Source organism: Manis pentadactyla, chromosome 10, assembly GCF_030020395.1.
Source record: "Manis pentadactyla isolate mManPen7 chromosome 10, mManPen7.hap1, whole genome shotgun sequence".
NCBI classification, from domain to species: Eukaryota; Metazoa; Chordata; class Mammalia; order Pholidota; family Manidae; genus Manis; species Manis pentadactyla.
Genome location: NC_080028.1, coordinates 11,163,767 through 11,190,782, shown reverse-complemented (window position 1 = coordinate 11,190,782; position 27,016 = coordinate 11,163,767). Strand labels below are relative to the sequence as shown.

At 52.8% G+C, this 27,016-nt stretch overlaps 1 protein-coding gene across 2 annotated transcripts in view; it reads right to left on the bottom strand.

The window, feature by feature from the left end:
* Positions 1-27,016, bottom strand: part of MYH9 (myosin heavy chain 9) — an 87,398-nt gene that overhangs the window by 18,274 nt on the left and 42,108 nt on the right. For both annotated transcript variants that reach the window (XM_036891454.2, XM_036891453.2), the window contains 17 exons: positions 21,937-21,964; positions 21,074-21,167; positions 16,902-16,994; positions 16,339-16,402; positions 15,747-15,845; positions 15,208-15,351; positions 14,254-14,349; positions 13,265-13,383; positions 11,750-11,902; positions 10,667-10,840; positions 9,194-9,367; positions 7,081-7,195; positions 4,879-5,072; positions 4,454-4,575; positions 3,589-3,658; positions 1,675-1,835; positions 687-795 (listed from right to left, as the gene is read on the bottom strand). In XM_036891454.2, the coding sequence (XP_036747349.1) occupies positions 687-795; positions 1,675-1,835; positions 3,589-3,658; positions 4,454-4,575; positions 4,879-5,072; positions 7,081-7,195; positions 9,194-9,367; positions 10,667-10,840; positions 11,750-11,902; positions 13,265-13,383; positions 14,254-14,349; positions 15,208-15,351; positions 15,747-15,845; positions 16,339-16,402; positions 16,902-16,994; positions 21,074-21,167; positions 21,937-21,964 (2,009 nt within the window). The remainder of the gene's footprint in view (positions 1-686; positions 796-1,674; positions 1,836-3,588; positions 3,659-4,453; positions 4,576-4,878; positions 5,073-7,080; positions 7,196-9,193; positions 9,368-10,666; positions 10,841-11,749; positions 11,903-13,264; positions 13,384-14,253; positions 14,350-15,207; positions 15,352-15,746; positions 15,846-16,338; positions 16,403-16,901; positions 16,995-21,073; positions 21,168-21,936; positions 21,965-27,016) is intronic.

The window sequence follows — 27,016 nt, the reverse complement described above, 5'->3', positions numbered from 1 at the left end:
AAATTAGGAATGAGACGAAGATCCATTGTTGGAAAAGTAGCCAGAAAAGTCACAGAACATTGCCACAGAACAGTACGCTGACCTTTAAAAAATGATGTTTATGAAGGAATTTTAAATGGAAAATACAGAGCGCAAGACTGTTTATACAAGTCAGAGCTTAGCTATGTCAGAATGTATATGGTTTACATAGTAGCGATTTAAAGGGAGTAATAAAAAAGATAGCAAGAGTAAATATTAAGACATCTACTCAACACTCACGTTGGCTAGGGGTTGAAGCGATTACGGGTGAATTTTTATCTTCTTCTTTAGTTTTTGCTAATCTTATTATCTGCATAATTTCCTATAAACAAAAGCAGCCTGAACTTTAATCATTGTGGGTTTTATAAAAGGCTAGGAAAGGCCTGTCCAGCTGTGTGCAAAGATCTGACTGACTGTTCTGTGGCTTCTCGGGAGGGCAGCAACCCATGCCACATGGGGCCACAGTGGGCGGAGCCTGGGCATCTGGGGAGCTGCTCTTTGAGCCACTCTAACCCAGTCCAACAGCAGGCCATGGTCATCCACACTGGACACATGTCACAGCTCACACACCTCTAAACCTCGCAGGGCAGGACCATTCCAGGCTCAGGCTGTCAGGTACAGTGGGCAGCGTCGGGCCCCCCTACTGGGCAAGAGCTTCCAGAACCCACCTTGGTGAAGAGCCTCCACCACTGCCAGTTCCGCAGCTTGAGGTAGGCGGCGCAGTTCCTCTGCAGGACCTTCATGGCCGTCAGCTGCTGCTGCCTCTTGGCGAAGGCCCTGTGGGGCGAGGGACACACCAGTTCCTCGGGGCGGGAGAACGGCAGACCTCTAACCCGACAGTTCTGACCCTGCTCTGGGGCAGCCTGTCCCTCCTGCCTGGGACACCTCAAGACAGGAGTATAGGGAAGGAGCCTGGCCCTAGGGTTGAGTCCTGGGGGTGATCTCGCAGAAGGTGACAACAGCCTAGGCCACCAGACTACCTCCTTCACTAAAAGGCAAGTGAATTCATGGGAAGAAAGCCCCTCGTGAACTTTACAGATCTGGGTCCAGCGTGAACCTGGGCATTAAACCGATCTACTGACTTCACCTGCCACCCTTGTGCCACCCACTGCTGGGTGGAGGGAAACCACCAGCAGCTGAGGCCTTGTGAAGGCAAGCTGCATGGGGATGGCTGGACAGCTTCTGGACAAATGAAGGCTCCATTTGTCCAAATACCATGAACTCACACTTGTGTCCCAGTGCTCAGCACCCAGGCTGGGACTCACAGCCCTGAGCACAGACACGCGGACTCAGGGGACTGATGCGGCAGCCACCACACCCACTGCCCTGCGGCAGGTGAGCCCGACTCCAAGGGGCTGCTCTCGACTCAGGCACAGCCCCCTTCCTTGAGAACACAGGGGGCTCTGGGTGTCACCCCCACACAAGGGACACATGAGGAACACTGTAAGCAGGAGATTTGGGGGCAGGCAAATCTAAGCACCCATTTACTTTAAGTCTCAGGCATAAATCCAGGAAGCAGGGGACAAGGAGGGCCACGTGGGCAGACACCCAATTGGCATGAGGGCACCCCAGGTCAGAGCTTGCGAGGGGCCCTTCTGCAACAGGAGAGCTGGGTGTGGGGCAGACTAGGCAGAGGTGGTATCTCCAAGAACTCACTTTCTGGCCAGGTAGCCCCTGCAGCAGGCCTGGAACCCAATGATGACGTCTGTGATCTTCAGGTCCCGCTCTTCCTCCAGGTGCGCCAGGACACCGGCGCGGAAGAAGACCTTGCTCTGGCCGATGCGGTACAGATTGCTGTCGAGCTCCAAGGCTTTGATCTAGACGGGAGGAGGGCAGGCCATTTATTACGTGCCACCACAGAGCCCTCAGAGCAGCACCAAGAGCCAGAGGTCAGTTCCAGAGATGCTGTCAGCCAACTGAGGCTTCTCTGCTGGGCAGCCCTTCCCCCAGCGCCAGGGACAGTGGGTCTCAAGGGGATGCCAGGAGGAGCCGCTGGGTTCCAGCAAAGCAGGGTGACAAGTCAGACTTGTGGCGGAACAATGGGAACTTAAGGTCTTCTCTTCCTTCAATCTCCCGTCTCTGCACATTCTACAAATGCCCGGTCAGGCCACCCTCCAGCCAGAAACAGCTGAGCGTCATCATCGTTAAGACCAGCACAACATGCTACAGTTCAGGCCAGGCCCAGGATCAAATATCAATTAGGTGACCTCGGCCAGAACCTCCATAAGCCTACATTTATTCCCAGTAAAATGGGAATAAAGCTTTCTTTCGTTTAAAAAACAAAGTTAACAAACAAAGCAAGTAAAAGTGCCTCCTTCAGAGTAGAGCTGTCATGAAATAAGAGATTGCACAGATGGTGCTCAGCACAGGGTCAGGCACATGATGAGGGCTGAATAAATCTTAGCTGTTACTATTATTAAGCAGTTTCAGTACAGTAACAAGGCTCTCCTGTTAAGCCCACTGGCAAGGGTGTCTGTCTGTCTGTCTGCCTGCCTGCCTGCCTGCCTGGGAGAGAAAGGACTTAGAACAAGTTTTGAAAAGGCAGAGCCTTGAACAGGATATTGGGATCTGGGTACCCTCTGTGCCCACAAGTGACCCTTGGCCCTGGTGGTCCTGGAAGAGGCCCCTGGAGGAGCAGAGAAGACCAGGGGAGGTAGAGCCAACGTGGGCTCCTCTCCACCCCCTCCTGCCTTGGCCTGAAGGAAACCCTGCACCCCCCAAACTGGATAGCAACTGAGTCTCCTGGGAAAAGGTGGCCCACCCTCCCTTTGTGCCACTGAAAAGCATCGGAGAGAAAGGAGCTGTCCTCTCCCTCCCTTGTATATCCTCAATCTATCCATCACTTAATGCAGTGCTTTGCACATAGTAGGTATTGAAACTCTTTTCCCCTTTTTTCCTTCCTTCCCTCAGACCCCTTCCCCGCAGCCCATCCTCTCTTTTCCCTGGAAGGAATGCAAAGTAAAGAAAACCAAAGGCAGCAGCTGCTAACCCTGAACCCATCAGGAACAGGATGCCTGTTGTAGAGTAGAAAAAATGACTCCTAGCCCCAGGGTGGCCTGGGAGTCACCACAGGGCATCCCTTCATTCCAGAAGAGGTCAGAGTACACACTGCATGTCAAGCTCTGCTCTAGGGGCTGGGAGGACCAGGAAGAAAGGTCCAGGCCTCCAACGGCTTTGTGCCAGTCACAGTCCTCCGTGCCTACTGCCCTGGCAGCAAGCTGCCCTGCCAACTGCAGTGGGCGTGAAGATGGAGGGCACATGAGCAAGAAAGCACAGGAACATGTCCCCAAGGGAAAGGGCCGTCTCACATCAGAGCCCTGCCATTGTGCAGCCCTAGTCCCCTCCAGGCCACCCTGGTCCCACGCACCACCCTGACTATCTGGGGGCTGAGAGGGCTGCTGCTCAGGGCCCCCAGCAGAATGAGCACTGGAGCGCCACATGGACAACAGAGCACAGGTGTCAACTGACCAAAAGGGCACTTGTCCGGTCACACAGGTTCTGGCCACGTGGACATGCACCAGCCAGAGGTCCACCCAATCAGAGGGAGGCGGACACGGCAGCTCAACTCACCATGAGCACACACGCCTGCTTGCCGTCCATGAAACCCTTAGGAATGGAATTTGGTGTCAGGATCTCATATCTGAGGAAGAAAAGAGAAGCCTGGTCTATTTATGCCTTGCTTCAACTCCACATGGCCTGGAATGTATGTGATGACTGGAGGTCATCCCTCCAGCAGTGCTGCAGACTAACGATTCTTTTCATAAGTCTCCCACAGAAAGGAAATAATTGGCAAATCCTATCCTACTCTTTTCTTAGGCTGACTGGCACAGAAAGACTTCGTGTTTTGCAGAAAGTCACACTGGGCCTTTTTAATCACTCAAGGGCAAGCCTTAGGTTGGACTTACTGACTGCTAACTGCCCTGTAACCATGTCTGTGATCCTGGAAGGCCATGCTCATCTTGTCCCCGAGATGCTGCGGGGAACTGTTAATAAGCAGAGTGGCCCGAGAGATAGGGCTGCATCATAATAGCAAGTGACACTGAACACTGCACTGTCATCAGGCAAACAGGACACTGCCGTTAGTGTCCCTCTCTGCATACACAGCAAGAAGCTGCAGCATTCCGCAATTTCCATTTCCATAAAGTTCCCTTAACATGCAGGCCTCTGGCTGATCCCTTTGTAATTTATTTCCATAGCTCCTCTAACTGCAGCAAATAGCACCAGGCCCTTGCTGCCACTAGGGGTGAAAGCCAATAAGCTAACCTTCCTTTCAGTAATACAACAGGGAACCCCTTTTCATGTAAGAAGGAACATGTGAGGAGCTGGCCAGACCTCAGCTCTACATGAACGAGGAAATGGCTCCCCCACCAAAGGTCCCCAGGGGGGAGCAGCCTGTGCCTGTGCCAGGAGAGGCAGGCTCCTGGCCCTGGCTCACCTCTGCCGGAACTCCTGGAAGACCACCCGGTTGGGGAAGCCCTGGCGACAGATCCGGATGCCCTCGAGAACCCCATTGCAGCGCAGCTGGTCCAGCACTAGATGGGGATCCAGTTTGCCAGCCTAGGGAAGAAAATACACGTGTGTGGTCTTGCTTCCCTGCCTGGGAATTGATGGAGAAAGGTCAGGTGGTGGTCCCTTCTAGACTCAACAGGGCAAAGTTCCCCAGTTTTAACAGCTAAGTTACATGAGCCAGGTCTGGGAGAAGCTACAATGGAACAGTGTAACCAAGCAGAAACACAGGCTACAAATGTTGCCTATCTCCTGAGAGTGCTTTGTGCCAGCCTGCAGAGGGACTTAATCCTGGCACTGTGCACTGTGGGGGACCATTTCTGCTCTGGAGGGAGACAGGGCCGAGCAGCGTACCTTCTTCTCGTGGTTGGGGATGATGCAGCGCACAAAGTTGGGGTTGGTGTTCCTCAGTGTGGCCATCAGCTTGGCCAGCTGCTCCTTGTAGAGCTGCCCCACAGTGCGGAACATGCCCTTCCGAGTCTTGAAAGCCCCGGGGAGCGCTGTCTCTGACATGCCAGCCACCTGGTCCAGGCCAATGATGCGGTCCACTGCAGAGCCCATGGAAAAGCACATGAACACCCGGTGGTCCCAGTGGGCGGGTGGGGGTTCAGGAAAGAGACAGACAGACATCCACAAAAAACGAGGAGAGACTGTGGAACTGTTTCTACTTGGAGACTACACAGAGGGCTAAGATTATCTCCAAATGTTAAGCAAACTTGACCTTGTAAGCAGCAGGCAGGAAAGGGTTTGGAAGACAGCAAAACCATTCAGGGAAGCAGTCCACCTTCACACTGCCTACCTTCAGCCCACTTTGGAGGCTCCTATTCCCCAAGAGACACAATAAAGCTAACAATATATTTTGGAATACACTGTTATTCCAATGGCTGGCTCTTCCACCAAGCCTGGCTCTGATGAGGTCTTAAAACTTGAATGACAAAAACCCTGTAGTCCTAGCATCCCAGTTGAAAAAAAAAATCAGTTCCCTGAATTCACAGGGCACAGGGCACAGGGCTAGGAGTTCTAAAACTACTCTGCCCTTGTCTGCAGGACTCTGAATGGTCCCCTCTCGCTGGAATCGCCCCCATGCAGAGCTCTCTCCCTCAGGGACCTAGAGCATCTCGTGGTGGTGTAAGAGGCAGAGTCCCAAAGTCCTACTGACATGAATATCCCAAAGTCTGAGGATCCCTTCATGCTCTGTCTCCTAGCTCCTGGGTCTTCATCATCTAAAACAACCCTCCACGGAACAGCCCTCGTCACCACAGCTCAGGCCCAGAGCAATGAGTGAACTGCTCCCTCCAAGGCAAAAACAAAATAACACACAAATCCATCCAAAGGGGCCAGTGACATGAATCAGTTTTAGGCAAGAGTCAATATTACATATGAAGCCTTCCACTGCTGGATGTAAAAGTTAAGAATTCTGTGACAAAATCTGTTTCCTATTCCTTTGAGACCAGATCTCTATTTACCTGAAGACAACAAAAAGGACAGGTGCTTAAGACAGAAGCCAGGAGTAAGGATGGACCCGTGAAGCAGTTGAGTAAAATGGGAGGCATTTTTGACCACATGCAGGGTGCATTTCCCGGCTACCAAAATTTTCCTGGGAGTGGGTGGCTTGTGAAGGCCACTCAGGTTGCCCAGAGGAAGGTCGAATATGTCCCAAAACAAGTGATCTTTTCACGGGAGTGTGTCCTGCCTCCTGGAGGCCTGGCCCAGAAGGAGCAGGCCCTTGTTGAGGGAGTGCTGAATAAATGCACAAATGCCATCGAGCTTCTAGGCGCAGTCACGGCAGCGTGCATGACCCCATACCTCATGCTGGGCACCTGCAGCCATCCAAGCAGTAAGACACCTTTGCAGGGTGGAGCTCTGAAGAGGACATGAATTCTTGAACTTTTCCCCCCAAGATCTTTCTATATCAAGATCGACAAGGCCAGGGGCAGACCAGGGAGGGCGCAGTCAGGCAGGGAGAAACAACGTGGAAGAACAACTCAGCAGAAGCGTTTCTCACACAGCCCTGGATGCACCACACACAAAGACCCCATGCTGGGGGGCCAGTCACCTGGTTCTAGGTGGAGAATGGGAAAGCGCTGATAGAAATAGGCTCTCTGAGTGCTCTGCAGCTCTGCAACAGAGAGGTTAAAGCAAAACCCAGGCAGAAGGAAAGGAGAAACTGGCAGAAACAACGAAAAAGAACAACCCAAAGCCACCAGCCTACTGAGGAGAGGCAGAAACGTAAGGCGTGGGGACAGGAATGTGTGCACAACTGCTTTGGGCTGCCTTGTACTTCCTACAGGCGGGGAGTGCGACGGCCAGAAGCCGGCAGAAGCTGGAGTGGCATCTGCCCCCAGAGGAAGCTGCTATGCAGCACGCTCAAGGGCAGTCTCTTCCTTCTGGGTTGAGGAAACCACTTTCCTGGGGGCTACAGGGGGCAGAAACCTCCCGGCCTGTGTCAGGTGGAGACACACCTGGTTCTGTGGCTGGGCCCACTGCAAAAGTGGGAAGAGGCCCAGCCACAGTCATGGGCAGGGGGAGGGAGGGAGCAGAGGGCAAAGGGCGTACCATCCTTCCACAGCTCTGAGACGAACTTGTCAGAGGACTGGTGCAGCAGTGTGGCAATGTTGTCGTTCAGCGGGTCCATGTTCTTCATCAGCCACTCGTCAGCTTTGTAATCCACCTGCAAGAGCCAGAGACTGCCGATCACACACGAGCTTTCACGTCTCTCCAAGAACAAGCTGGCCCCATGTGTGGAAAAGTTAAAAGTCATGAACACCCCTTGACACAGTGCTTCCATCCCTAGGAAGGACTTGATGGGTGGTAAGGGCAATGAGGGGTCGACACAGTTCTCTGTGGGGCTACGCAGAGGGCAAAAAAATTAAAAAACACAAATACCCAGCAACAGGGGACTCACTAAGAAAATTATGTGGCAGCTACATAATAGAATATTTTACTTTTAATTTTTTAAAGGTAACATGAACATAAAAAAATCCCAGAAGATATACACCAATATGTTTTACTTCTTTTTAGTAACAGGACAAGTAATTTCTGCTTTTTATCTTCTCAGGACATCCAGGTTTTCTCTGAGCATTATTATTCCCACCTTTTTTGAAATATGTTCTTAATAACACATGTAATACTGTATTTTCACTGCAGAGATCCCAGAACAACCCAAACAGAGTAACAGGCCATGCTGGCCACACCATGGTACAGAGGCAACCACTGTTCCCAGGCCATAGTCCCCAATTTCTGCAGTTGCCCATGTGTCCCCTGTTGTCGCTAATGAGGTGTGTGTTGTGGCTTCTCTTTCCCTAGGAGCCCAGTTACCTCCTGGGAGATAGCAAAGCCCCAGAGATAGCTGTCTCGGCCATCTGTCCGCCTGGGTGCAGCCACCGTGCTGTCCCTTTAACAGCAGTGTGCAGCCCAGGCACGGATGCACACAGCCAGTCTCAGCATGCAGGCCCCTGATGGGCTTTCTCATGTGCCCAGTTTTCGCATTATCACCAATACTGGAATGAAACCCTTCCTGCGACTGTCTCTGAACGTACAACTCTACAAAGGTGGATGTGCACGTGCAGGCTCAGGCAGCATTACCTTAGGTAACTATGGAAACAGTTTTGGGGGATTTTTTTAATGGATACTTTAAAAGTCAAGAGTTGCTTCTGTAGCCTTAGGACCCACACAACCTAAGCAGGAGAGGCTAGGCAGCAGGAGCCGCAGGCGAGGACATGGGAAAGCTCATGGCTCTCCTCACCCATCGCCCCTGACAGAAGACTGGGCCCGGCCCAGCCCAGCCCGTCAAATGTTTAAGCTACAATGAACTGTTAAGAACTTCATGCAAGGAAGAGAACTCGCTACAAAAAAACAGGTTTAGTCTAAGCACAGACCTCTACGGACCCAGGACAGCCCTGGTTCAGCTGGGTGCAGGCTAACCAGTTGGAGGTGAGAGCAATTTTGCCATTTTCTGGCCGTGCAGTAACAAAGCTATCACCTCTGGTAGTGGCTCTCAACCAGGACGACCGCTCCCCTCTGCCAGGCCCTGGCCATACCCGTTTGGCAATGCGTGGAGACATGTTCGGTTGTCACAACCAGGGAAGGGGCTACTAAAATCTGGTGGGTAGAAGCCGGGAAAGCTGCTAAACATTGTTCTTGCACATGACAGTCCCGGGCAACGAGGATGGTCAGCCCACGACGGTACCATGCAGAGGGGACAGGCCCTGCCCTGGAGTGCTGGGCTTTGCAAGCTCACTTAGTACACGCCACCCTGCATGGTGCTGGTCATCCCCCTTTTGCAGAAGAGGCGATCAAGGCTCAGAGAAGTTAACTACCCAAACAAAGACACACAGCTCACAAGTGGCAGAGCTCTAGTTCCAACTCCAGAGCCTGTGCCTTTAGCACAGATCAGTTCCATACCTGGAAAAGGCACCCAGTACTAATACACCTTACACTGGCTGAGTGCCTCACAGGACTGCTGCAAGCTTTGAACAAAATCTCACGTGACAGTGCTCTGCGGGTTAGGAGGACTGTGTGGACGCTTATCACTGCTACTGGGCAAGTCATCAGATGTCACTGGACAAAAACTGTATCCTCCACCCCCACCCCAGGGCTACCCAGGTTCCCGGTCCTAGAGAGAATCACTTCCACCTCTCCCCAGGGGGCCCAGTGTGTGTGCTCTCACCTTGCCAGCGTAGTGAATGATGCAGAAATCAGCTTTGTCCTTCAGCTGCTTGGGCTTCTGGAACTTGGGGTGGGTGCCCTGCTCCTGCATCACCTTCTCCACGAAGCTCTTGTCGGTGGCTTTGGGGAACCAGCACTCCTCGTCCAGCAGGGCCAGGATGCCAGGGGGGCCCGCCTGGAGGAAGCCCAGCACTGCTCAGAAGCCCAGCTCCACCCTGCCTGCCTGTGGTCAGAATCCCCAGAGTCTCACCAGGAGGGGGCAGAGCTCTCCCCCCACTAAGGAGAAAAGGAATGGCACCATGAGCACCCAACTCAAGAGTCTGGTTTAAAAAGAAACTTCTGGGGTCTAGGCCATGGTTGACCCACTTTAACTGGATGATCCCTCGGGGGGCTCTCCAGGGTCAGTGCACTGGAAACGACCTGGCAGGCTGATGGATGGAGTGGATCCCCAACCCATATGCCCAGAGGCTGCCCTCAACAGCCGCCCCTGGAGTCCAGGAGACCCTGCCCCACACGCTCTGTGCTGCACAACTAAGTGGTAAGACGTGACACTTAGGACAAGCTCCCTGAGGGACAGAAAGCACACTAGAGCTCCAAGAGCCTTCGCATATGCAGGTTGTAAGACAAGAAAGCATTACAGAGACTGGCCGACAAGACTCAAAGTCAGACAGGTTCTTGTTCATTGGAAAACTCAACTATTTAAAAAAAAAACTCATCACAAAAGTCAATTGTTTCATGGTAGAGCTACGGGTGGTTTCAATGCTCCCATGCTTGCATAATACTTTCAAAATGTGCAAACTTCCTCCTAGGCTTCCTGACTAATTGACATTTCAGTGTAACTCTGGTGTACATATGCTTCAGCAGCTCAGGATTCCATGATGATGTGAGTTCTCTGCATTTAAATCCAGGAGATAATGGGGAAATAAAAATGGCTCAGGTTCCACCAAAGAGCACCCTTCCACCAAGAGGTGACCCCAAATGCAATGGCGAGAGCTTTCAACAGAACCTGCTGGGACAGGGGAAGAAGGGCTTTCTAGCTACCACACCCAGGCCATAGCCACTGCTGTGGGACAAGAACTGTGGTGCCCCATTAGTCCTGAGGGAGGCGGGCACACTTCAGTACACGCACCAGAACCATATTCAACCCCCAGGGTCTGCACGATTGTGGGCCACATAAAGGCACACCTGGTTAAGACAAAGAAAGGCTTGTTGAGCCTACCATCCAGATAGAGGCTGGGTGATCTTCTAGGCCTGAAGACAGGATACTTGGGCACCAGCCACATCCCCACCAGGTTGGCAGCTGGGTGAGGCTCCCAGGCACCATATCTAAGCCCCGGGCTTATCTCCCCAGGTGACCCCAACAGGAGGATGAAACAGACAGCCCCACAACCAACATGAAGTGGGAGGTGAAGAGTGGGTCCCTGGAGCACAAGGGGCAGGCCAGGTCTGAGGGCCCAGCAGGTCTGGCTCTTACTGGCTTCTCGATGAGGTCAATGCAAGGCTGCAGGTCGAGGCCGAAGTCAATGAAGTTCCACTCAATGCCCTCGCGCTGGTACTCCTCCTGCTCCAGGATGAACATGGTGTGGTTGAAGAGCTGCTGCAGCTTCTCGTTGGTGTAGTTGATGCAGAGCTGCTCGAAGGAGTTCAGCTGCGTGGAGGGAGAATCAGAGGCGTCAGAGATGAGGCCCGCGAGCCCTGGAAGGCGAGCACAGGTATTTGGAAGGGGCTCCCTAGGCTGGGCAGTGCCTCCCCCTGGATGGCGAGGGCCTTCCTTCACCACGCCAGCAGCAGAGGCGCCTCACTTTTTGGGGCCCATGCACCTCTAGCAGCTGGAGAAAGTCCCTCTCAGAATGTTTTAAATGCAGAAAACAGACTACAAAAGAAAGAAGTTACATTGAAATATAATTACCAAAAGGTTTTGAGAGCGTGATACATTGTGCTTCTTTATTAACAAGCACAAGCTGTGTGGGCTTAAAAACTTCCCCAAGTAAAGGATACTACAGCATCTCTGCAGGAACTGCCACAGTATGAAAACATCTGACTTCTCCTGGTGCCAGACCATAAGCACTGCAAATGCAACCGTGCTTCGTGTGCTTTGCTCAACTCACAATTGAAAAAACTGCGTCACTTCAATGAAAAATAAAAAGGTCATTTCCCTCCCACCCACATTCATGGTTCCTCTCAAATCTGCCATGAACCCAGGTTAAGAACCCCTGATCTACTGTAACTATAGGTTTTTCCTATCAGACCTCTAAGTCTTTGTGGGCAGGACAATGTCTTGTCCCAACACTCAATAAATATTTGCTGGAAGAATAAATCAACAGAAACCACCTGCTCAGGAAACCTCTCCTGAACACCATCTAAAAGGGCCCATTCTCTCTGGCACTTCTGGTTGGGAATGAGCAAGTTTACTTAAGCTTAAATTAATACACCCAATCAGTATCTCCTGTCTCCACGCAAGGAAGGAGATGGCCAGCTCATATTGCTGTGGGACCACGGGGAAAAGGAGTCCTAGCCCAAGGAGGATGAGGCCAAGAGGACGTCAAGAGAAGCTCACATCAAAGATCTCGAAGCCAGCGATGTCCAGGATCCCGATGAACGAGGCGCCCTGCCTCTTGGTCTTGTCCAGAGCCTTGTTGATGCGCAGCACAAGCCAGCGGAACATTCGCTCGTAGGTGGCCTTGGCCAAGGCCTCAATGGCAAAGTCAGCCTGCGGGAGGACACCCAGGGGGACGGAGTGTCAGATATGAGAAGCCTTTCAACCTTGTACCCTTTGCTCCAAAAATTTCTCCTGGGGGGACCTCCCCTGGAGAAACAGCCCTAAGACAGAAAAAGAGCTTTGCACCCATGTGTTCACTGCAATGTTGTTTATAATTATGAAAAGTTGAAACCATGTAAACATCCAACAGTACGGGCACAGTAAACTTAGAAAGACATTTACAAAGACCTTTTAAAACAAGTGGGGACATACTGAAATACCTACAGAAGAAATGTTAAGACATCTGAGATTTGCATCAAATAATGCAGTTAGGGGCAGGATAGACAGGATTAATGATGAGCCAACACTGGCCATGAGTTGGTAACTCTTGAAGCTGCCTGTGTGACGGGCATATGGGGCTCATTGCAGGATTCTCTCTGCTTTATTTTGCAAATGTTCAAAAAGTTCCATAATTTAAAAGCCAGAGTGACAACTAAATTTAAAGAAGAGAAGAGGAGAAAAAGGAAAAGCCTTGCAGGGTATAAAGGGCCCAAAAGCTGTCACTGGGTAGGACTGTGCTAATTTATTTCCTTCTCTATATTTTCTGAATGCTAAATGTTCATCTAGTATTTTCATAGCGAAAAAAATAAATAAGTTTCTTTAATCACTAGGGACATGAACAGTTGGTAATAATTACATACACTGTCTTCTGAAAACAATGTTCTTGGGCTTTGGCGGGAGGGCTCTGCACAGAATCACCCTCAGGCTGTCAGCCACCAGTGTGGAGTACAGCAGACAGCAAGCCCCGCTGGACAAAACACCGGCCAACTTTAACAGTATTTTTGAGAGATGGGAGCAGCACCTTAAAAACGCCTATCCCCAGTGTCATGAAAGAAACAAGAAACCACCCACAGAGGATCCTGGCTGGGAGGGACCTCGGCTCCCAGGCACATCCGTGCAGCTCAGCTGAGGAAGAGTCCTGCTGTCTCTTGACCACACGTGGCAAGACAGCAGGTGGTGCCGAGACAGCCGCTTGGCATAGTGTCAAGGATGCGGTGCCGCGGCCACCCTGGCACCAGAACGAATCCTGCTATAGAAGCATCAAGTTCTTGCTTTGCTTAAACCAGAACAGGACATGCCTACAGCCTTGCCCAGCATCAATCTAAATATCAACTCAATGCAAAAAGGCACAATGCGGCTCACAGAGGCCTTCCCTAAGGATGGCTCTCTCCAAGTTGCTGTGAGGACTGAATGAGGGAACCCCGGTGACAGTGCCTATCACAGTGCATGGCCCAGAGCAGGCCTCCAACTGGCCCCTGCAGGGACCCTCACTGAGGAAGCAGTCCCTTAACCCCACCGGGCCAGAGCACATACCTGTTCCTTAGTCTGCGCCTTCTGGACGTAATCCCGTCCCACCTTGATGCGCGGGGTGAGGATTCCTCTAGTGAAGTCGGTCACATTGATACCCAAGAGGTGGGACACTTTCTGGGCAGCTAGTATTTTTCAAAGAGTAAGGAGGGGAGGGGTAAAAAATTTTAATTAAACCCAAGAGAATGAGTCCGCTCTCTGGGAGCAGAGGAAAAGTTGTGGTAGCTGAGCAATCATTACCCGGGCGACTGACTTCTGGCCCTCCTTCCGCAGGCACAGGACACCCAGCTCTCCCCCTAGACCTGGTGGCAAGTGCAGGCGGGGGGCGTGGCAGCCTTCACCTTCACTACGCACCACTACGCACGAGTGGCTGGGAGGCACACGTCCTAATGGGGGCCTGGCACCGGTTCCTCTGCATACCCTTGGCCACATCCTCCAAGTACACAAGTGGGCCCTACCCACAAGCAGGACTAAGAGGAGGCAGCCCTGCCCAGTGCAGGGGCAGAGCAGCGCACATCCCACAGGAATACCTCGTATAGTAAAACACGCGTGTAGAAGATATTTTCAAAAGTCCCTGAGAAGAGTATGTTAAGGTCAATAACTTAAATGGGGTCATTTGCAGAGACCAAGGGAATAACAGTGGTCAAGACAGATGTGTCAACAATGCTTCACAGTCATAATGTGTTCCTAGGCAAGGTGGACACTGAGCCAGGGCAACAATAGAAATCACAGAAGCAACCAAGACAACTTGGGTATCGAACCCAAGGAGGGAAATCCTGGTCTATCTGATCCTGGATTTTTCTAACTCATTCTATTGCTGACAGGAGGGTCATATTCAGGTGTATTTTACAAAAAATATAGCGCAGCAGCCAGCCATAAACACACTTAAAATGAGAAAGAGAGGAGTGTCTGCCATTTCTGTAAGACTTTCTCCTTAGCCAATCCAAGAAGAGGCACCTGCCCCATATTTCAGGTGAGAGGGCCATGGGCATTACCTGTGTTGTCAGGCATGGACGCCTGGTCAGTGTTACGCTCCTTCTTGAAGACAATGTTGCCAAGCTGAAGAACCCCCGAGATGACCCGCAGCAAGCCTTTGGGATGCAATCAAAGGCAACTCAGAACCAGGAAGGGTTGGATAAGCCCCTGGGAGGGGGCAGTCTCTCCCCCAGCAACCCTTAGGGAGGACAAGCCACACAGCTGCACTGGGGCACCAGGCCTTGGCCCACACCACGTAGCGGGCCCAGCCGCCTAGAGGGCTCACCGCCTCCCTGCCAGTGAGAGACCCTGTCTCCAGGCCTCTGGCAGACCTCAGCAGGGCAGCCCTCTGCTTGGTATGAGCTCTATCAACACTCCCAACACTTGCAGACTCAGATGAAGGCTGCACCACTGGCCCGGGGACCCACTGCCTGTTTTCCCAAGTAGAAATTTATTGGACTCAGACATGCCATTTACATAGTGTCTGTGGCTGAGCAAACGTGCCTTCAACTCTAATACTCGAGAATACCCATCCTGCAGTCTTTCTAAAATAAAGTCTCACGGCTCTCTCCACCCTCCCTCTAGGGAAATGAGGAGACACAGGTACGTTCCACACTGTGATTCACTCTGGGCTTCACCAACGTGAAGATCCCAGCCCCAGCGCTTTCCACACTCCAAGAAAAGGCAGGAACATTCCACTTTCAGCAAATGGCAAGGATTATAGTGGTGGCCCTGACCCTGGGCAGTTCATTCCCCTCTGTATAAAGGCCCGTGGTACCACTAGGAACAAATAACCCTGAAATTCAAATCTGAGGTACCATTTCCAACATACTCAAGGCCTTCCTCTGGTTTCCACAGGACTCCTGAAGAGTCAGAGCCAACAGGAAGCTGTCCCCAGGCCTAGCAGCTGCCCCAATACCCCCAAGGCACGGGGACCAGCCCCCACCTCCCCCACAGGAGGGCTGGCCCCATACCCATCTGTTCCTCGTCTGGGATGCCCATAATCCTCATGGCCTCCATGGTCTCCTGGAACATGTCCTTATCCTGCTGCCCGGGGATGGTGACGTGGCCATTGGACAGGAAGCGGTATTTGTTGTATGGCTCCAACAGGAGATCAGCTGTAAGCGTGGAGGGCAAGGGTGGATAGGGTGTTGAAATGAGAGGCTCTGGTCAACACTGTGACCTCAACGGTTTGGGAGACTGAGAGGTGCCCCTAGGCCCTGTGATACCCAGGAAACTGTGGAGTAATCAGAAGGCTGCCTTTCCTCAGCATGTGACACTGAGACGCAAATGGCCCATAAGAGCATCAGGGCCCCATGTTTTGCAGGTACACACACAACCTGTCCTGGCTTTTCTCTAGCATGGCTGGAAACAGAAGGCCAAGTCCTCAGGATGGCCAGATAACAGAAGCTGTGCTGGCTTCTCCCCACCCCAGGGCTGGAGTTCTTATTTTCCACTGGCGTGTATGGCCTGACTGCGGTGGGAGCCCCAAGGCTGGGGACCCACTACTCACTCTTCAGGTGCTCTCCAGCCCCAGACAGGAGATAGTAGAAGATGTGGAAGGTCCGCTCTTCTTTGGCTTGGCGGATAGCACGAGATTTCTCCAAAAGATCTTTGCAAAGGTTAAGGAATTATATAAACTGGAGGGATGGCAACTCCCACCCCTTCCCCTACCCCTGTCAAAAGCCCCTGAACTTCAGGCAGAAAATGACAAAACAAAAGCAAACTATCCTGCATTATCCTCAAGCAGCAGATCTTACACATGGGAGCCTATTTAAAAAGCCCCTCCTCACGAGAGAATGGAGGTCAGGATATTCTTACTGGAAAAGCCTATAATGCCAGCGTAGAATAGAAATAAAGTACCCCCCACCCAAACTCCAGTCCTCTGGGAACCACAGTGGCTGGTCTCATCCTAAGCTGCACTTTACCCTGAGCGCTGGATTGTCAATGACCTTATCCTGGTACTCTCCCCAATTCTACAGATGAGGTGTCAACACAGGCCCATAAAGGGGAAACTGTTGGAATCAGGAAGCAGCTTCTTTCCCATCAAGGTCACTTTCCTCCCCTCCAGACCCAGGACTCATTACAATTAACCACAAAGATACAAGTCTCGATATTGGCACCCACGATGTAGCCATTGACATCAAAGTTGATGCGAATGAATTTGCCCTAAAGAAAGAAAGACGAAGTTCAGAGGCCCCGTTCTCCAGGCCCTGCCTCCAGCTGGTACAGCCCGGAGGGAGAAAACCGAGAGACTGTGCCAGGTCTGTGGGCAGGGGCCCCACACTGCATGGGTGCTCCAGACCCAGAAGAGCCACACCGCTTAAACCCTGGGCCAGGACAAGGTCCGGGGTGGCCAAGTTCCACTGCAGAGGGGAAGAAGTGTGCCCCATGGCTTGACCTGGGTTCCACCAGGCTACAGGGTGTAACAGGACAATCAGGGAGGCCGGCCGGCCACTCCCCACTCCCTTGCTGGCTCCTCAGCACCCAGGCTGAAGGCACTACTTCTGCAGGGCCACGCCGACCAGGGTGCTCCCCAGCCCACTCCACGCAACAGGCCAGGGAACCCAGAAGCTACATCTGAACCTGCCTCACTTTCCAGGTGAAAACACCCAGACAGAAGATGACGACGTGCGCCGAAGCTGCGGCCACTACGGCCACTACTCACAAATCGCGAGGAGTTGTCGTTCTTCACGGTCTTGGCATTCCCGAAGGCCTCCAGGATGGGGTTGGCCTGCAGCAGTTGCCGTTCCAGCTCACCCTGGAAAGGAACCCAGAGGTGCAGTGAAAGCCAAGCAGCGGCGTGGGCGGCTCAACCTGCTCCACCAGGCGGAGGCGACGGTGGCGGAGCTGTGTCCACGTGGCCAACACGAAAGGAACAGAGGCTTCGGATGGGCTCCCGCTATGCCAGCCTCAGCCTGGTCCCTGTGTCACTCAAGAGCAAACTTCCCACCAAGCCTTTGGACCACCTTGACTGGTTTGAACTTCCTTCCCTGGACTGACAAACCAGAGGCCCTAGAAAGGGAAAGCAGGGGCTCACCCAGCTCTTGGGACCCAGTACGAGGCCCAGATCAACGCTGGTGGGTGCACTGGGAAGCAGCACACGGCCCAAGGGACACGGGGGCACCATTCCTTCCCCTGGACTCTCTATCCCGGGTACACGAGTCTCCCTCTGCCTCCTTGCCTCTGATCTCCACCCACCCAACACCCCACATTTTTTTCCCTTTACACAGAACAAGGACAGAGGGAACAGATCACAAAGGACACCAGCCCATCTCATCCAAGACCTAGAAACGCTGCATTTCCCTTGCTGGACCTGTCCTGCTGCCCCCCAAAACCTGCTCCTAGCAGGTCAGGTTCTGAGCATGGGATCAACAAGGCCCACTATGGGTTCTGAACTGTTTAATGATGACACCAAAAAACACCACTTGTGTCCCCATGACATTGTGTAGTTGACAAAATGCACCTTACGCCTTCTTATCCCTGGACCCTCATGATTATCAGGGTCGGCAAAACACAGTAGCCCCATTTCACAGAAGAGAAGACTGAGGCTAAGGGAGGGAGAATGGTTGGCCTGAGTTCATACACCTATCAACCAGCAAAGCAGGTATGAGCAGCCAAGTCTTTCACCTAACACCTGTCAGTCAGGGCCAAGTTGGCTACCCAGCCACACCCCCAGCCCAGCCCCACATGGGGGCTCTACCCTGTCAGGTTAGATCTGCATCCATCACCTGCCCAGCAGGCCAGGCAGTGATGACACTGGCTGAAGAAAATACGGCTCCCATTCACTTTGACACCTGGGTACGTTCTATGGGGAAAGAACATCATACAAGGGCCAGGCGAGGTTTTGTATGTATTAGCAAGGCTGGAGTCAAGCCAGGATTTTACGGGAATAGAGGCGGCCTGTGAGTGATGGAAAGGAAAACTGGTAATAGCAGGAGCTCCCAGGAGAGTCAGTCAGGAACTACAGCCTTCCAACTATGAGAACTTGTCTGCAGGGCACCAACATGTTCTAGGGCCTCGCTGAGCACCAGAGACCGGAAGGGGCATGCACAGACCCTCGTCTCCCAACAGCCATCCTCGGCCAGGGCCGAGGGTAGCAGAACCAGGTCAGGAGGTAGGGGTCAAACCCACACATCAGGATCTCCATCTGTGCTTGGCACCAGTGGCCACAGAACACTGGGTCCCCACCCATGAGACTTGGGTGGGCCTGAGAAGTCAGCCAAGGCAGCTCACAGAGCCACATTTGGACGAGTGCTGCTTCCCCACCCACTAAAATGTTCCTCTCAAAGCAAGGCCCAGCTGCCAGGCTGACCGAGCCACTCCTGTTCCCGCAGGCAGACGGGAGCATGGCCCTCACCAGAGCCTGCCACCTGCCCCGGCTTGACGGAAAGCTGCGACCTCTGATTTGGGACCACACGCTGTTGCCATAGAACACAGGACCCCTGGGCCAACCCGGGAGCAGGCACTTCAGATTCCGAGCCGAGCTCCCTGCTGCCAACAGTGACAGTTACCCTATGGGTTTTCTTTATTGATGCCTAACTGGGCACAGAAGAGACCGTTATTTTTGAGTAAAATTTGCATCCTATGAAATTATGAGGTTCCATGAGCAGTGTATGCTTGTAAGGTTTGGAATTCCCATTGGTTTCTCCAGGGCTTCACTGGCTGATGTTTCTGTGGTGGGCTCCACCAGTACATTAAAAACAGAGGGAGAAAGAGGAGGAGGCAAGGTCACAGGACGATGGAGGTCTACCTGGGAAGTCCCTCCCCCAAGCTCTGCTTGCCAACCTGCAGCCCTGCCCAGAGCCTGTCCCTCCCACAGCAAGGTGAGGTTTGGGATGACACAGCAGGTGGTCCTGGGATGAAAAACTGTGTCCCTGCAAGGGAGAGAGGGCTCTCTCCCAGAGTATGCCATGACGGGCCTCAGAACAGAGTGGTAAACCAAGTTCAAGAGGGTCTCATGCCCTAGCAATGAGTAGAAAGTCACTATACAGCCTTAGGCAAGGAAATCAACCAAACTGGTAAATGGCTTTACAACTGAGGACCTAAGCAGTAATCGGAAGCCAGAAGCAATCTATTCAATCACTCTCACTGGACCTGAAGTCCGGGACAGGGTGCCCATCATACACCATGGCCTGAGAAAAGAGGATGTGACACGTTCCCTCCCATTTATTGTCCCCCGCCCCACGCCATCTTCTCCAGGTGCCCAGGGCCTGCCTTCCCTTCCCCTCTGCAGCTGAAGCCCCAGACATAAGGCACACAGGTCTACATTCCAGTTTGGTAACTGTGGTCCTGTCTCCTGTCCTTTAAGGGCAGGGACTCCAGGATCTCCCTCCAGAGATCCAGGCACATACTAGGCATTCAGTAATAGCTGGGAAATGGATTTTACTGCAAATTCAGATATGGAAAACCACAGCTGGAGAACTAGTAACCTCATAACTGTTTTTAAAATAGGCCTTCTAAAAAGAATGGAAAATGGAGAACTGAGAGAGGGGGTACAAAAAAAACCTTTACTAGTTTCTAAATATAACTCCTGATGCCCCATGGAAAAAGATTCAGAATGTCTTGAAAATTCTGGCATGTGAAAAGTTACTTTTGGTTTGATTCCAGCAGACTCATTAGGACATTCTGTAGGACACACCCCAGATCTGCATGCAAAGAGACACACACCACTACTTACTTATATATGCTGCACACAGCTCCCCAGTAAGGAGGCCGCCAGACGGCGCAGTTCCCCCTGACGCCTTGAGGGGACACCACGGGCACTTACAACTCACAGGGAAGTTAAAGAGTGTGTGCTTAAGAGAAAGATAGAGAGCACCACACGGGCATGCTTCAGACGGTCACCCCCAACTCTGGGAAACTCCAATGTGAGGTCCCTCCAGGCAACACTTCTGGCCGGCACAGTGGTGGCAGGTGGGGGAGCCAGCCCTATCCACCTGGTCTGGACACGGGGAGTGCAGTGCTCCGGGAGAGCAGACAGCTGTTCCACTGTGCCTCGGTTAGGGTTCTGCCCGGAGCATTAGCTACGTGTGCACGGGGGATTCTGGGCACGACCGGAGTTCCTGAGAACTGCTAGGTGATAAAGGCCTGCACCCACTCTGCAGGAGCTGTCACTTCAGAGTGCACAAGAGGCCACTGTGTGTCACACCCAGCCCCTCTTCCCAAGGCAGTCAGTGAGCCGAGCCTACAAGAATAGTTCTAGCCGCAGAAAGTGACAATGGTGTGGAGTGAAAAGCTGCTCAGGAAAAATACGTAATTCAAGGGCACACGATGGGCAGAACACGCATTCCTGGTGCAGAACGTGCAGTAAACGTGCAGCTCACCTAGCGAGGACACTGCTGAGTTCGACCATAATCCATCAAGAGGGAGAGGGGAGAAAAAGGACGTGAGATGACTTGCCAACAGCCCTTCCCTCTTCACTGCATGGCTGTCCACCCAGAGAGGCACTTCAACAGCATGGAAGGCAGCAGGGATTCAAATGTAGGCCTGCCCAAGAGCCTCAGGTCTTTCAGGTCTCCATCAACTTGAGAACCAAGTTTTGGAATCTCTCCTCTGACCTCAAAGGCGGAGGCCACACAGTGATTAGCTGCCAATGCCAGGCTACACAAACCCCAGGTGGTCTCCAGTTTCCATAACAACTCAGAAAGTTAGGAGGCCACGGGAGAAATGGCCTGGCCACACGGGACCCGCTCCCAAGATGGCCAAGTTGCAGCCTTGACACAGGGGGCCTGGCCTCAGCTTTGGTCACCCACTCTCAGTTTAAGCCGAACTGTGAATCATTAAGTGCTTTTCTTCGGGAAGATCAGGCACTTCTGTGGGGGAAGGGCCTGGACTCACCTGGTCCTTCTTGCTCTTGTGTGAGGAGGCCACGTGAGCCAGATACTGAATGACTTTTTTGGTGTTCTCCGTCTTGCCAGCTCCAGACTCACCCCTGCCAAAGGAGCCAAGGAAGTTCTCAGGGAGACGTGGCCAAATCCTTGAAGTCTGTCTGTCCCTTTCTCCCTGCATGCTCTACTGTCTATCATTCTATTGGGTACCAATGAGGGACCCAACACCTAGTGACAGAAAAGGGGCCGAGCAAATAAATGCTACACTCTGGAATCCTCACTCAGGCCATTTCCCATGGCCCTCCAGAGGCCTGACAAAAGTAAACTTACATCCACTGCCTGCCCTGGTCACTTGGCAGCCTTTGCATCCACATGTCTTAGGAATCTGCTCTAAGCAGCTGTTGACTCAGGGGTCGAAGGCACTTACACGTTTCTTCAAAACTTCACTCGAAGGAATGTTCTTACACCACTGACTCCCTCAGCAAAGGGGTTTATTTATCTCCTTCTAAGTTCAGAGGATGAGGGTGAGAAGCCCCCATATCTCCTTCAATCCGGGTAAAGAAAGTCACTGTTCAGAGCAGAAGGGACACATTCTAAAAGGGCCGACCAGCTCCCAGCTGTGCCTTCCGCAAGACTGGCTCTTCCTCTCTGCCATAAGCCCCACTCACTGCCCACCACCTCCTTTGAGGAAGGTGATTCATCTCTGGCCAGAGATACAGCTCATTAGTGCTGTGGGACCACTGACAGTAACCACTACCTTAGGGCCTGCCCCCTGGGGAAGGCGTGGGGAACCCACTAACCTAGGTGGTGGTAGGAGTCCTCAAGAACAGCTCGGGATGACACAAGACCCCACCACCAGACAGAAACACTTACGTGCACAAAATGGACTGGTCCTCTCGATCTGAAAAAAAGGAGACGTTGGGTTAACTTCTACCAGATATGAAAGCCTCCCACTCTGGCTTTCTGAAGAGCTGCCATTTCTCAGGAGCAGAAAGCCTCAAGGCTGCCCAGGCAGGGGCCCCTCGCTCTGACTGATGCACGCTGACCCTATCACTCACTCAGAGGAGGGACATACCTGCCACAGGGCGGCTGCTCCCTTCCAGGAGCCCACACTGCCGCTCCTTGCTGCCCGCCCAGCCCTGTGAGACCAGAAATAGTTCTGCCTCTCCCGTCTTCTTCCACAGGCTGACTTAGGAAGACTGCCCAGCAGTCCTCCTCACTGCGTGCTAAGGTGGGTCTGCCCTGTGTATCTGCAACTGGGGGTGAAGGCTGTTAGAAATAAGGCCTGCAGCGGGTGTTTTAAACACTGTCTCCATTTAAGTAAGGAGCATTGGTCAAGAGGATTGGTGAGAGGTGGGTAGACTAGCTTGGAAAGAACAGGAGCCCATCAGGATCACAGCTTCTAACCAGCTTCTGTTGATGACTTGGGGCTCTAGGCCTGGGTGTCAGCAACTTTTGCCAACTATCTCCAGCTCTGTGACCCGCTCAGCAAGTAAGCACATCAACAACTCACTCCTGTCGGGTGCAGGAGGACCAGTAATACCCACATTCCGAAAGCTAAGTTGGAAGGGAATGCATTAAGACATTCGGGATGACCTGGAGCCGTGCTGGGCGTCCAATTTTATGCCGTAGCTGAAAATAAAAACTCATTCTCCCCCCCTTTTTGTCTCATCTCATGTAATCCCCAACCATCCAAAGTCAAATCAGCCTGAATCCAGGAGCAGGCTACTTACTCATATTCAAACCACAGTGACGTATTTAATGCCCGAGTGTCCATTTCTTTTTTCATAACATAAATATGCTATTAACTTCCCAGCAGGATTAGTTTGAAAAACAGGAATTAAACAACACATGAAATAGACCCAGTGTGGTCCCCTGTAAAGAGAACGGACTACACAAACCGCTGCTGCCTTTTTATTTCCCCAGCATGAAGTCGCCACGATAGGGCGGCAGTGGCAGTGCCAGCAGAGAACCAGTAGAGCAGTACTAGGAGCTCTTGCAGTTTGGGCACTGGATGGAAACCGACGCTGGTGATCTGGAGGGACACACTCACTGGCCTCCATGGCCCAGCCAGGGCCTGAAGGACCGGCCCTGGGAGAGTGACTCATGCCTCCTGTGCTCATGGCCTGAGGAGGCAGATTTAGCTGTTCGACAGACACCACAGCTAGGCCTGCCTCTCCGCAAGGTGAGCCTCCTGTGCCTGATCTCAGCAGCACATGGGGCTGGGCATTTACCACCACCCCGTCTCCTGTCTATGGGTCCCTCAGGAGGGAAAGAGGGAATCTGGACAGAAGGAAGTAGAAAAGGCCTCCTTTGCAGCCCTTCCCCCCCACTCCCTGAGGAATATCCACAGTGTGGGGGTGGGAGGGGACTTGTCACCCACATGACACAAACACACCCCATGCCTTGCTCAGCACCGTGGGGCCACTCGGAGCACGCCCCAGACCGGCAACCTTGCTCCCCTTGTCTCCACTCCCCACAGAACAGAGTCCTTCAAGGCTGTGCAGCATGGGGGCTGAGGTAGATGCAGCAGGGCCACGTAAGACAGAGGGAAGGAGGCAGCGAGAGCTCAAGGCCGGGGAAGATGTGGCAATTTCCACTGCTGCACCCTAACAGTGTGGCAACCGATAAGGGTCGCAGCAAAGACAGTTACGATCCTGCGCCCTAGCCTCCCCCACTGCATCTCCGCAGGGCCGCCCCAGCTGCAGGCATGTTTAGTCATGCTCCACCAGTGGGCAAGAATGTACCTGTGTGTGCTGGCAAGTTGTGAGGCAGCAGCAGCCGATGCTACCATAAAAGGAAACATTCCCATCCCTTCCAGAAGGAACCGTTTTCCCAGGGCTGTCCAGGCCGGGTCCCTGGGATGGCTGGAATTCCTCTAATTGTGTGAGGACGAGTCAGATGCCGAGCTGCTGAACAACAGGAAGCCAAACACACGCGCACGCGCACACACACACACACACACAGGCACGTGTGTACACACACACACAGAGACGCAATCACATCTGGACACAGGCATGTGTGGGCACATGTACACAGACGTGTGTAGGCATGCAGAAGTTCGGGTACACAGAGATGCACACATTTTAAGATCCAATTCCAGACCCCAACTCATTCTGTGACCTCCATCTGTCTATCATCTCTAGCTCTTCCTCTCCTCTGGCCTTTCACCTCCAATTCCCAAAGCCAAGTCACCACTGTTAACAGCCTGAAAGGAAACGCTCCCAATATTTTCATTTTACATTTTAAAGAAGCCTGAATTCACTTTGACAGAACATTCGTTTGGGCAAGTGCTTTTGCAGAGGAAACTAATGGAAGGCCTTTCTCATTTCCTCAACTCTCATCCTCACCACTAAGTGCCCCAAATCCACCTGCCTGCAGTGAATGACATGTGGCCCCTTAAGTCTGGAAAGGTCTTTCCATTCTTTCAGTGGGCTGGGTCTGTTATCTCGTGGCCACACAATGACCTCGGGTGGTGGACAAGGCCAGCAGCATCTGTTTGACATGCATCTCTTCTCACAGCAGTTCTGGGTTTGCTCCTGAGCTCAAAAGACTCTTTTCTGGGCAGTGGGATGGTCAGAATTCTCAGCATCAGCTCTCTGACAGCCTCAGTTTACTCTGCCAGATACCTGTGCCCCCTGGCAGAAACTTTCTTTAACACTCCCTCCACAAGCCCTTACCAACATGGCCCTGTCCCGGGGTGCAAACACCCAGGGGTCCAGGCCACTCCGTTTGCTTTGACTCGTCTTCATTTGGGCCTATAGGAACCGGGGGCTTATTTGAAAATGCCCTTCCTTCCTCCACACCAGAGCAGACAAACAGGAACCTACGGCCCAAAACCAGAGGAGGACACCCACCAGAGACAACCCTGTTCTGGGGAACAGGCTCCCCACCAGGAGGAAGGCAATCGCCTGACTTAGAGCCGAGTCCTTCTGGCCCAGCTCCCAACTTGATGTGGGGGTTGGGAGACAGAGATAGGATCATGAATCTCTCTACAGTGGTTTTCAACTCTTACAAGAAGCAGCAGCCTTTCTTCAGAAAAAAAAATCTTCCTGAGTCCCCAATATAAAGAACAGGAGATAAAAACCAGAGATGCTGGGGTGGAGACAGGGTCCCTCAGAGCAACACTTTGACAACCACTGCATGTGTGCGGAGGCAGGGTGGAGAGCACCACTGGCTGCAGGCTCTAGAGCCCAGGGTTCCCACCTTCACCCGGCATGCCGGCTTGCCCCCTCAGGGCCTTGAGACTGAATGCGGTGGGTGCCTGAAGCCCGCAGCACAACACTGTCCTTACTGACCCAAGCCCTCCTGAGCTCTCCACTGCATCCCTTCCTCCAACAAGAAGAAAGGTTTTAAGTTACATATTCAACAATGAGGCTGTTCCCTCTCCTGATTTTACTTAAATCCCCCAATGTCCCAAGGCCATTCAGAGCTGATGCAGAGGTCCAACGTGGACAGCCTGCCAGGCAGCTCAGGAGGCCCGGCTCCGGTGGGAGGAGGGAAACCTGACCGCAGGTATGTCACCCCAGGTACAGACTTAGGCTAGGGGCCTTATCGCTCACTTCCTCTGTCAGAGGAGCTGCTGATTCTTGTCCATAAAAGGCCAGGAGGCTCACATAGCAGTGACATCAGCCCTTACAGGAAGTACAGAAGGAAGAGGGCTGTTCACCAACAGCCGCTGCCTGGACAGACTCATCAGAGCACTCGCTGGGATAACGCTGCCCCGAGGTTCCAGGGTAGCTGCTCTCTCGGGTACACCTGGAAAAGTGCCCTCAGGTGGGACCTGTCTTCAGGTCAACCAGGCTTCTTGAGAACTGACAGAAATGGATATGGGCCAAGAAAGAATGAACACAAAGGGCAGTTTCAGGTCAGGAATGTGCCTCCATGGAGTGAGGCTGCCAGATGAGTCCCAAGAAACTATGACTTGATCAAAGTCACACAGGCTGGGCCCAGAACCCAGGCCTTTGGTTGCCCGTTCTTCCCCATGGACTCTCTTACAGGTGGGCCTGCCACAGCGCTACAGAGAAAGGGCTTCCACATCCCCATGAAGTGCCACACAGGGCCTTACAAACTCATCTGCTACTTTCTCCAAAGCCAGCCCAATTTCTGAGCTGGGGTTACAAGTATGTGGGAAGCAAACAGAGAGATGAGAAAAAGCAGGTGCAAAATAATGCTTCATGCCAAGCCTCACAGGGCTTGTGTCAAGGAGTCTCTGGCAGCCTGCCTGCCTCACAGTCAGCCAGCGAGGAGGAAGGCCCTGCCAGGAGCTCCCAAGCACACAATGTGGTCACCAGCAAGGTTCTCTCCAAGGCACAAAGGTAGGTAGGCCCAGACCAAGGAGACCTGTGAGCAGCAATTCAAGCCAGAAGCCAGCCGCACTTAGCCCAGGGCCTTCACCCATGTGCTTCCTCAGGTAGGACTGTGATCTGAGCCCTGTGGAAGAGGCCTAAGTCCCTAGTTCCAAGAGGCAGAGAGCGGGCAACCCTCCCCCATCACGTACCCTGCACAATTAGAAAGAAGCTGCAGGGGCTGCTCTCAACTCTCCTGATGTTAGAGGGCAGGGAGGGCCTCACACAAGCCCTCTCTTGGCCAGAATGCACCCAGCAGTTCACACAGGTGAGCTCCCAGAACACAGGCAAATCTGCCAGAAACCTCTGCTGGTAGTTTACCCACCTCTTCTGTGGGCGGGTCTGGTAGCCAGAACATTCTCTGTGGTGCATTGCTGCTGAGACAGCTCTAACAGGTTTGTCCGGATGGAGGGAAATTCAAGAGCTGCACATGAGTGCTGAGTGCCCACAGCAAGTGCCATCCAGACACCTGACCTGACACTGCAAGGTCAGCCTGCCTTGCCCTCAGGGAAAACGGAAGACAGGCAGAAGGGGCCCTGGCTGAGTCCTGTAGAGAGTGGACTAAGCCACCCTCAGCTCTGCAGCAGGCTGGGTTGTCAGGGAGC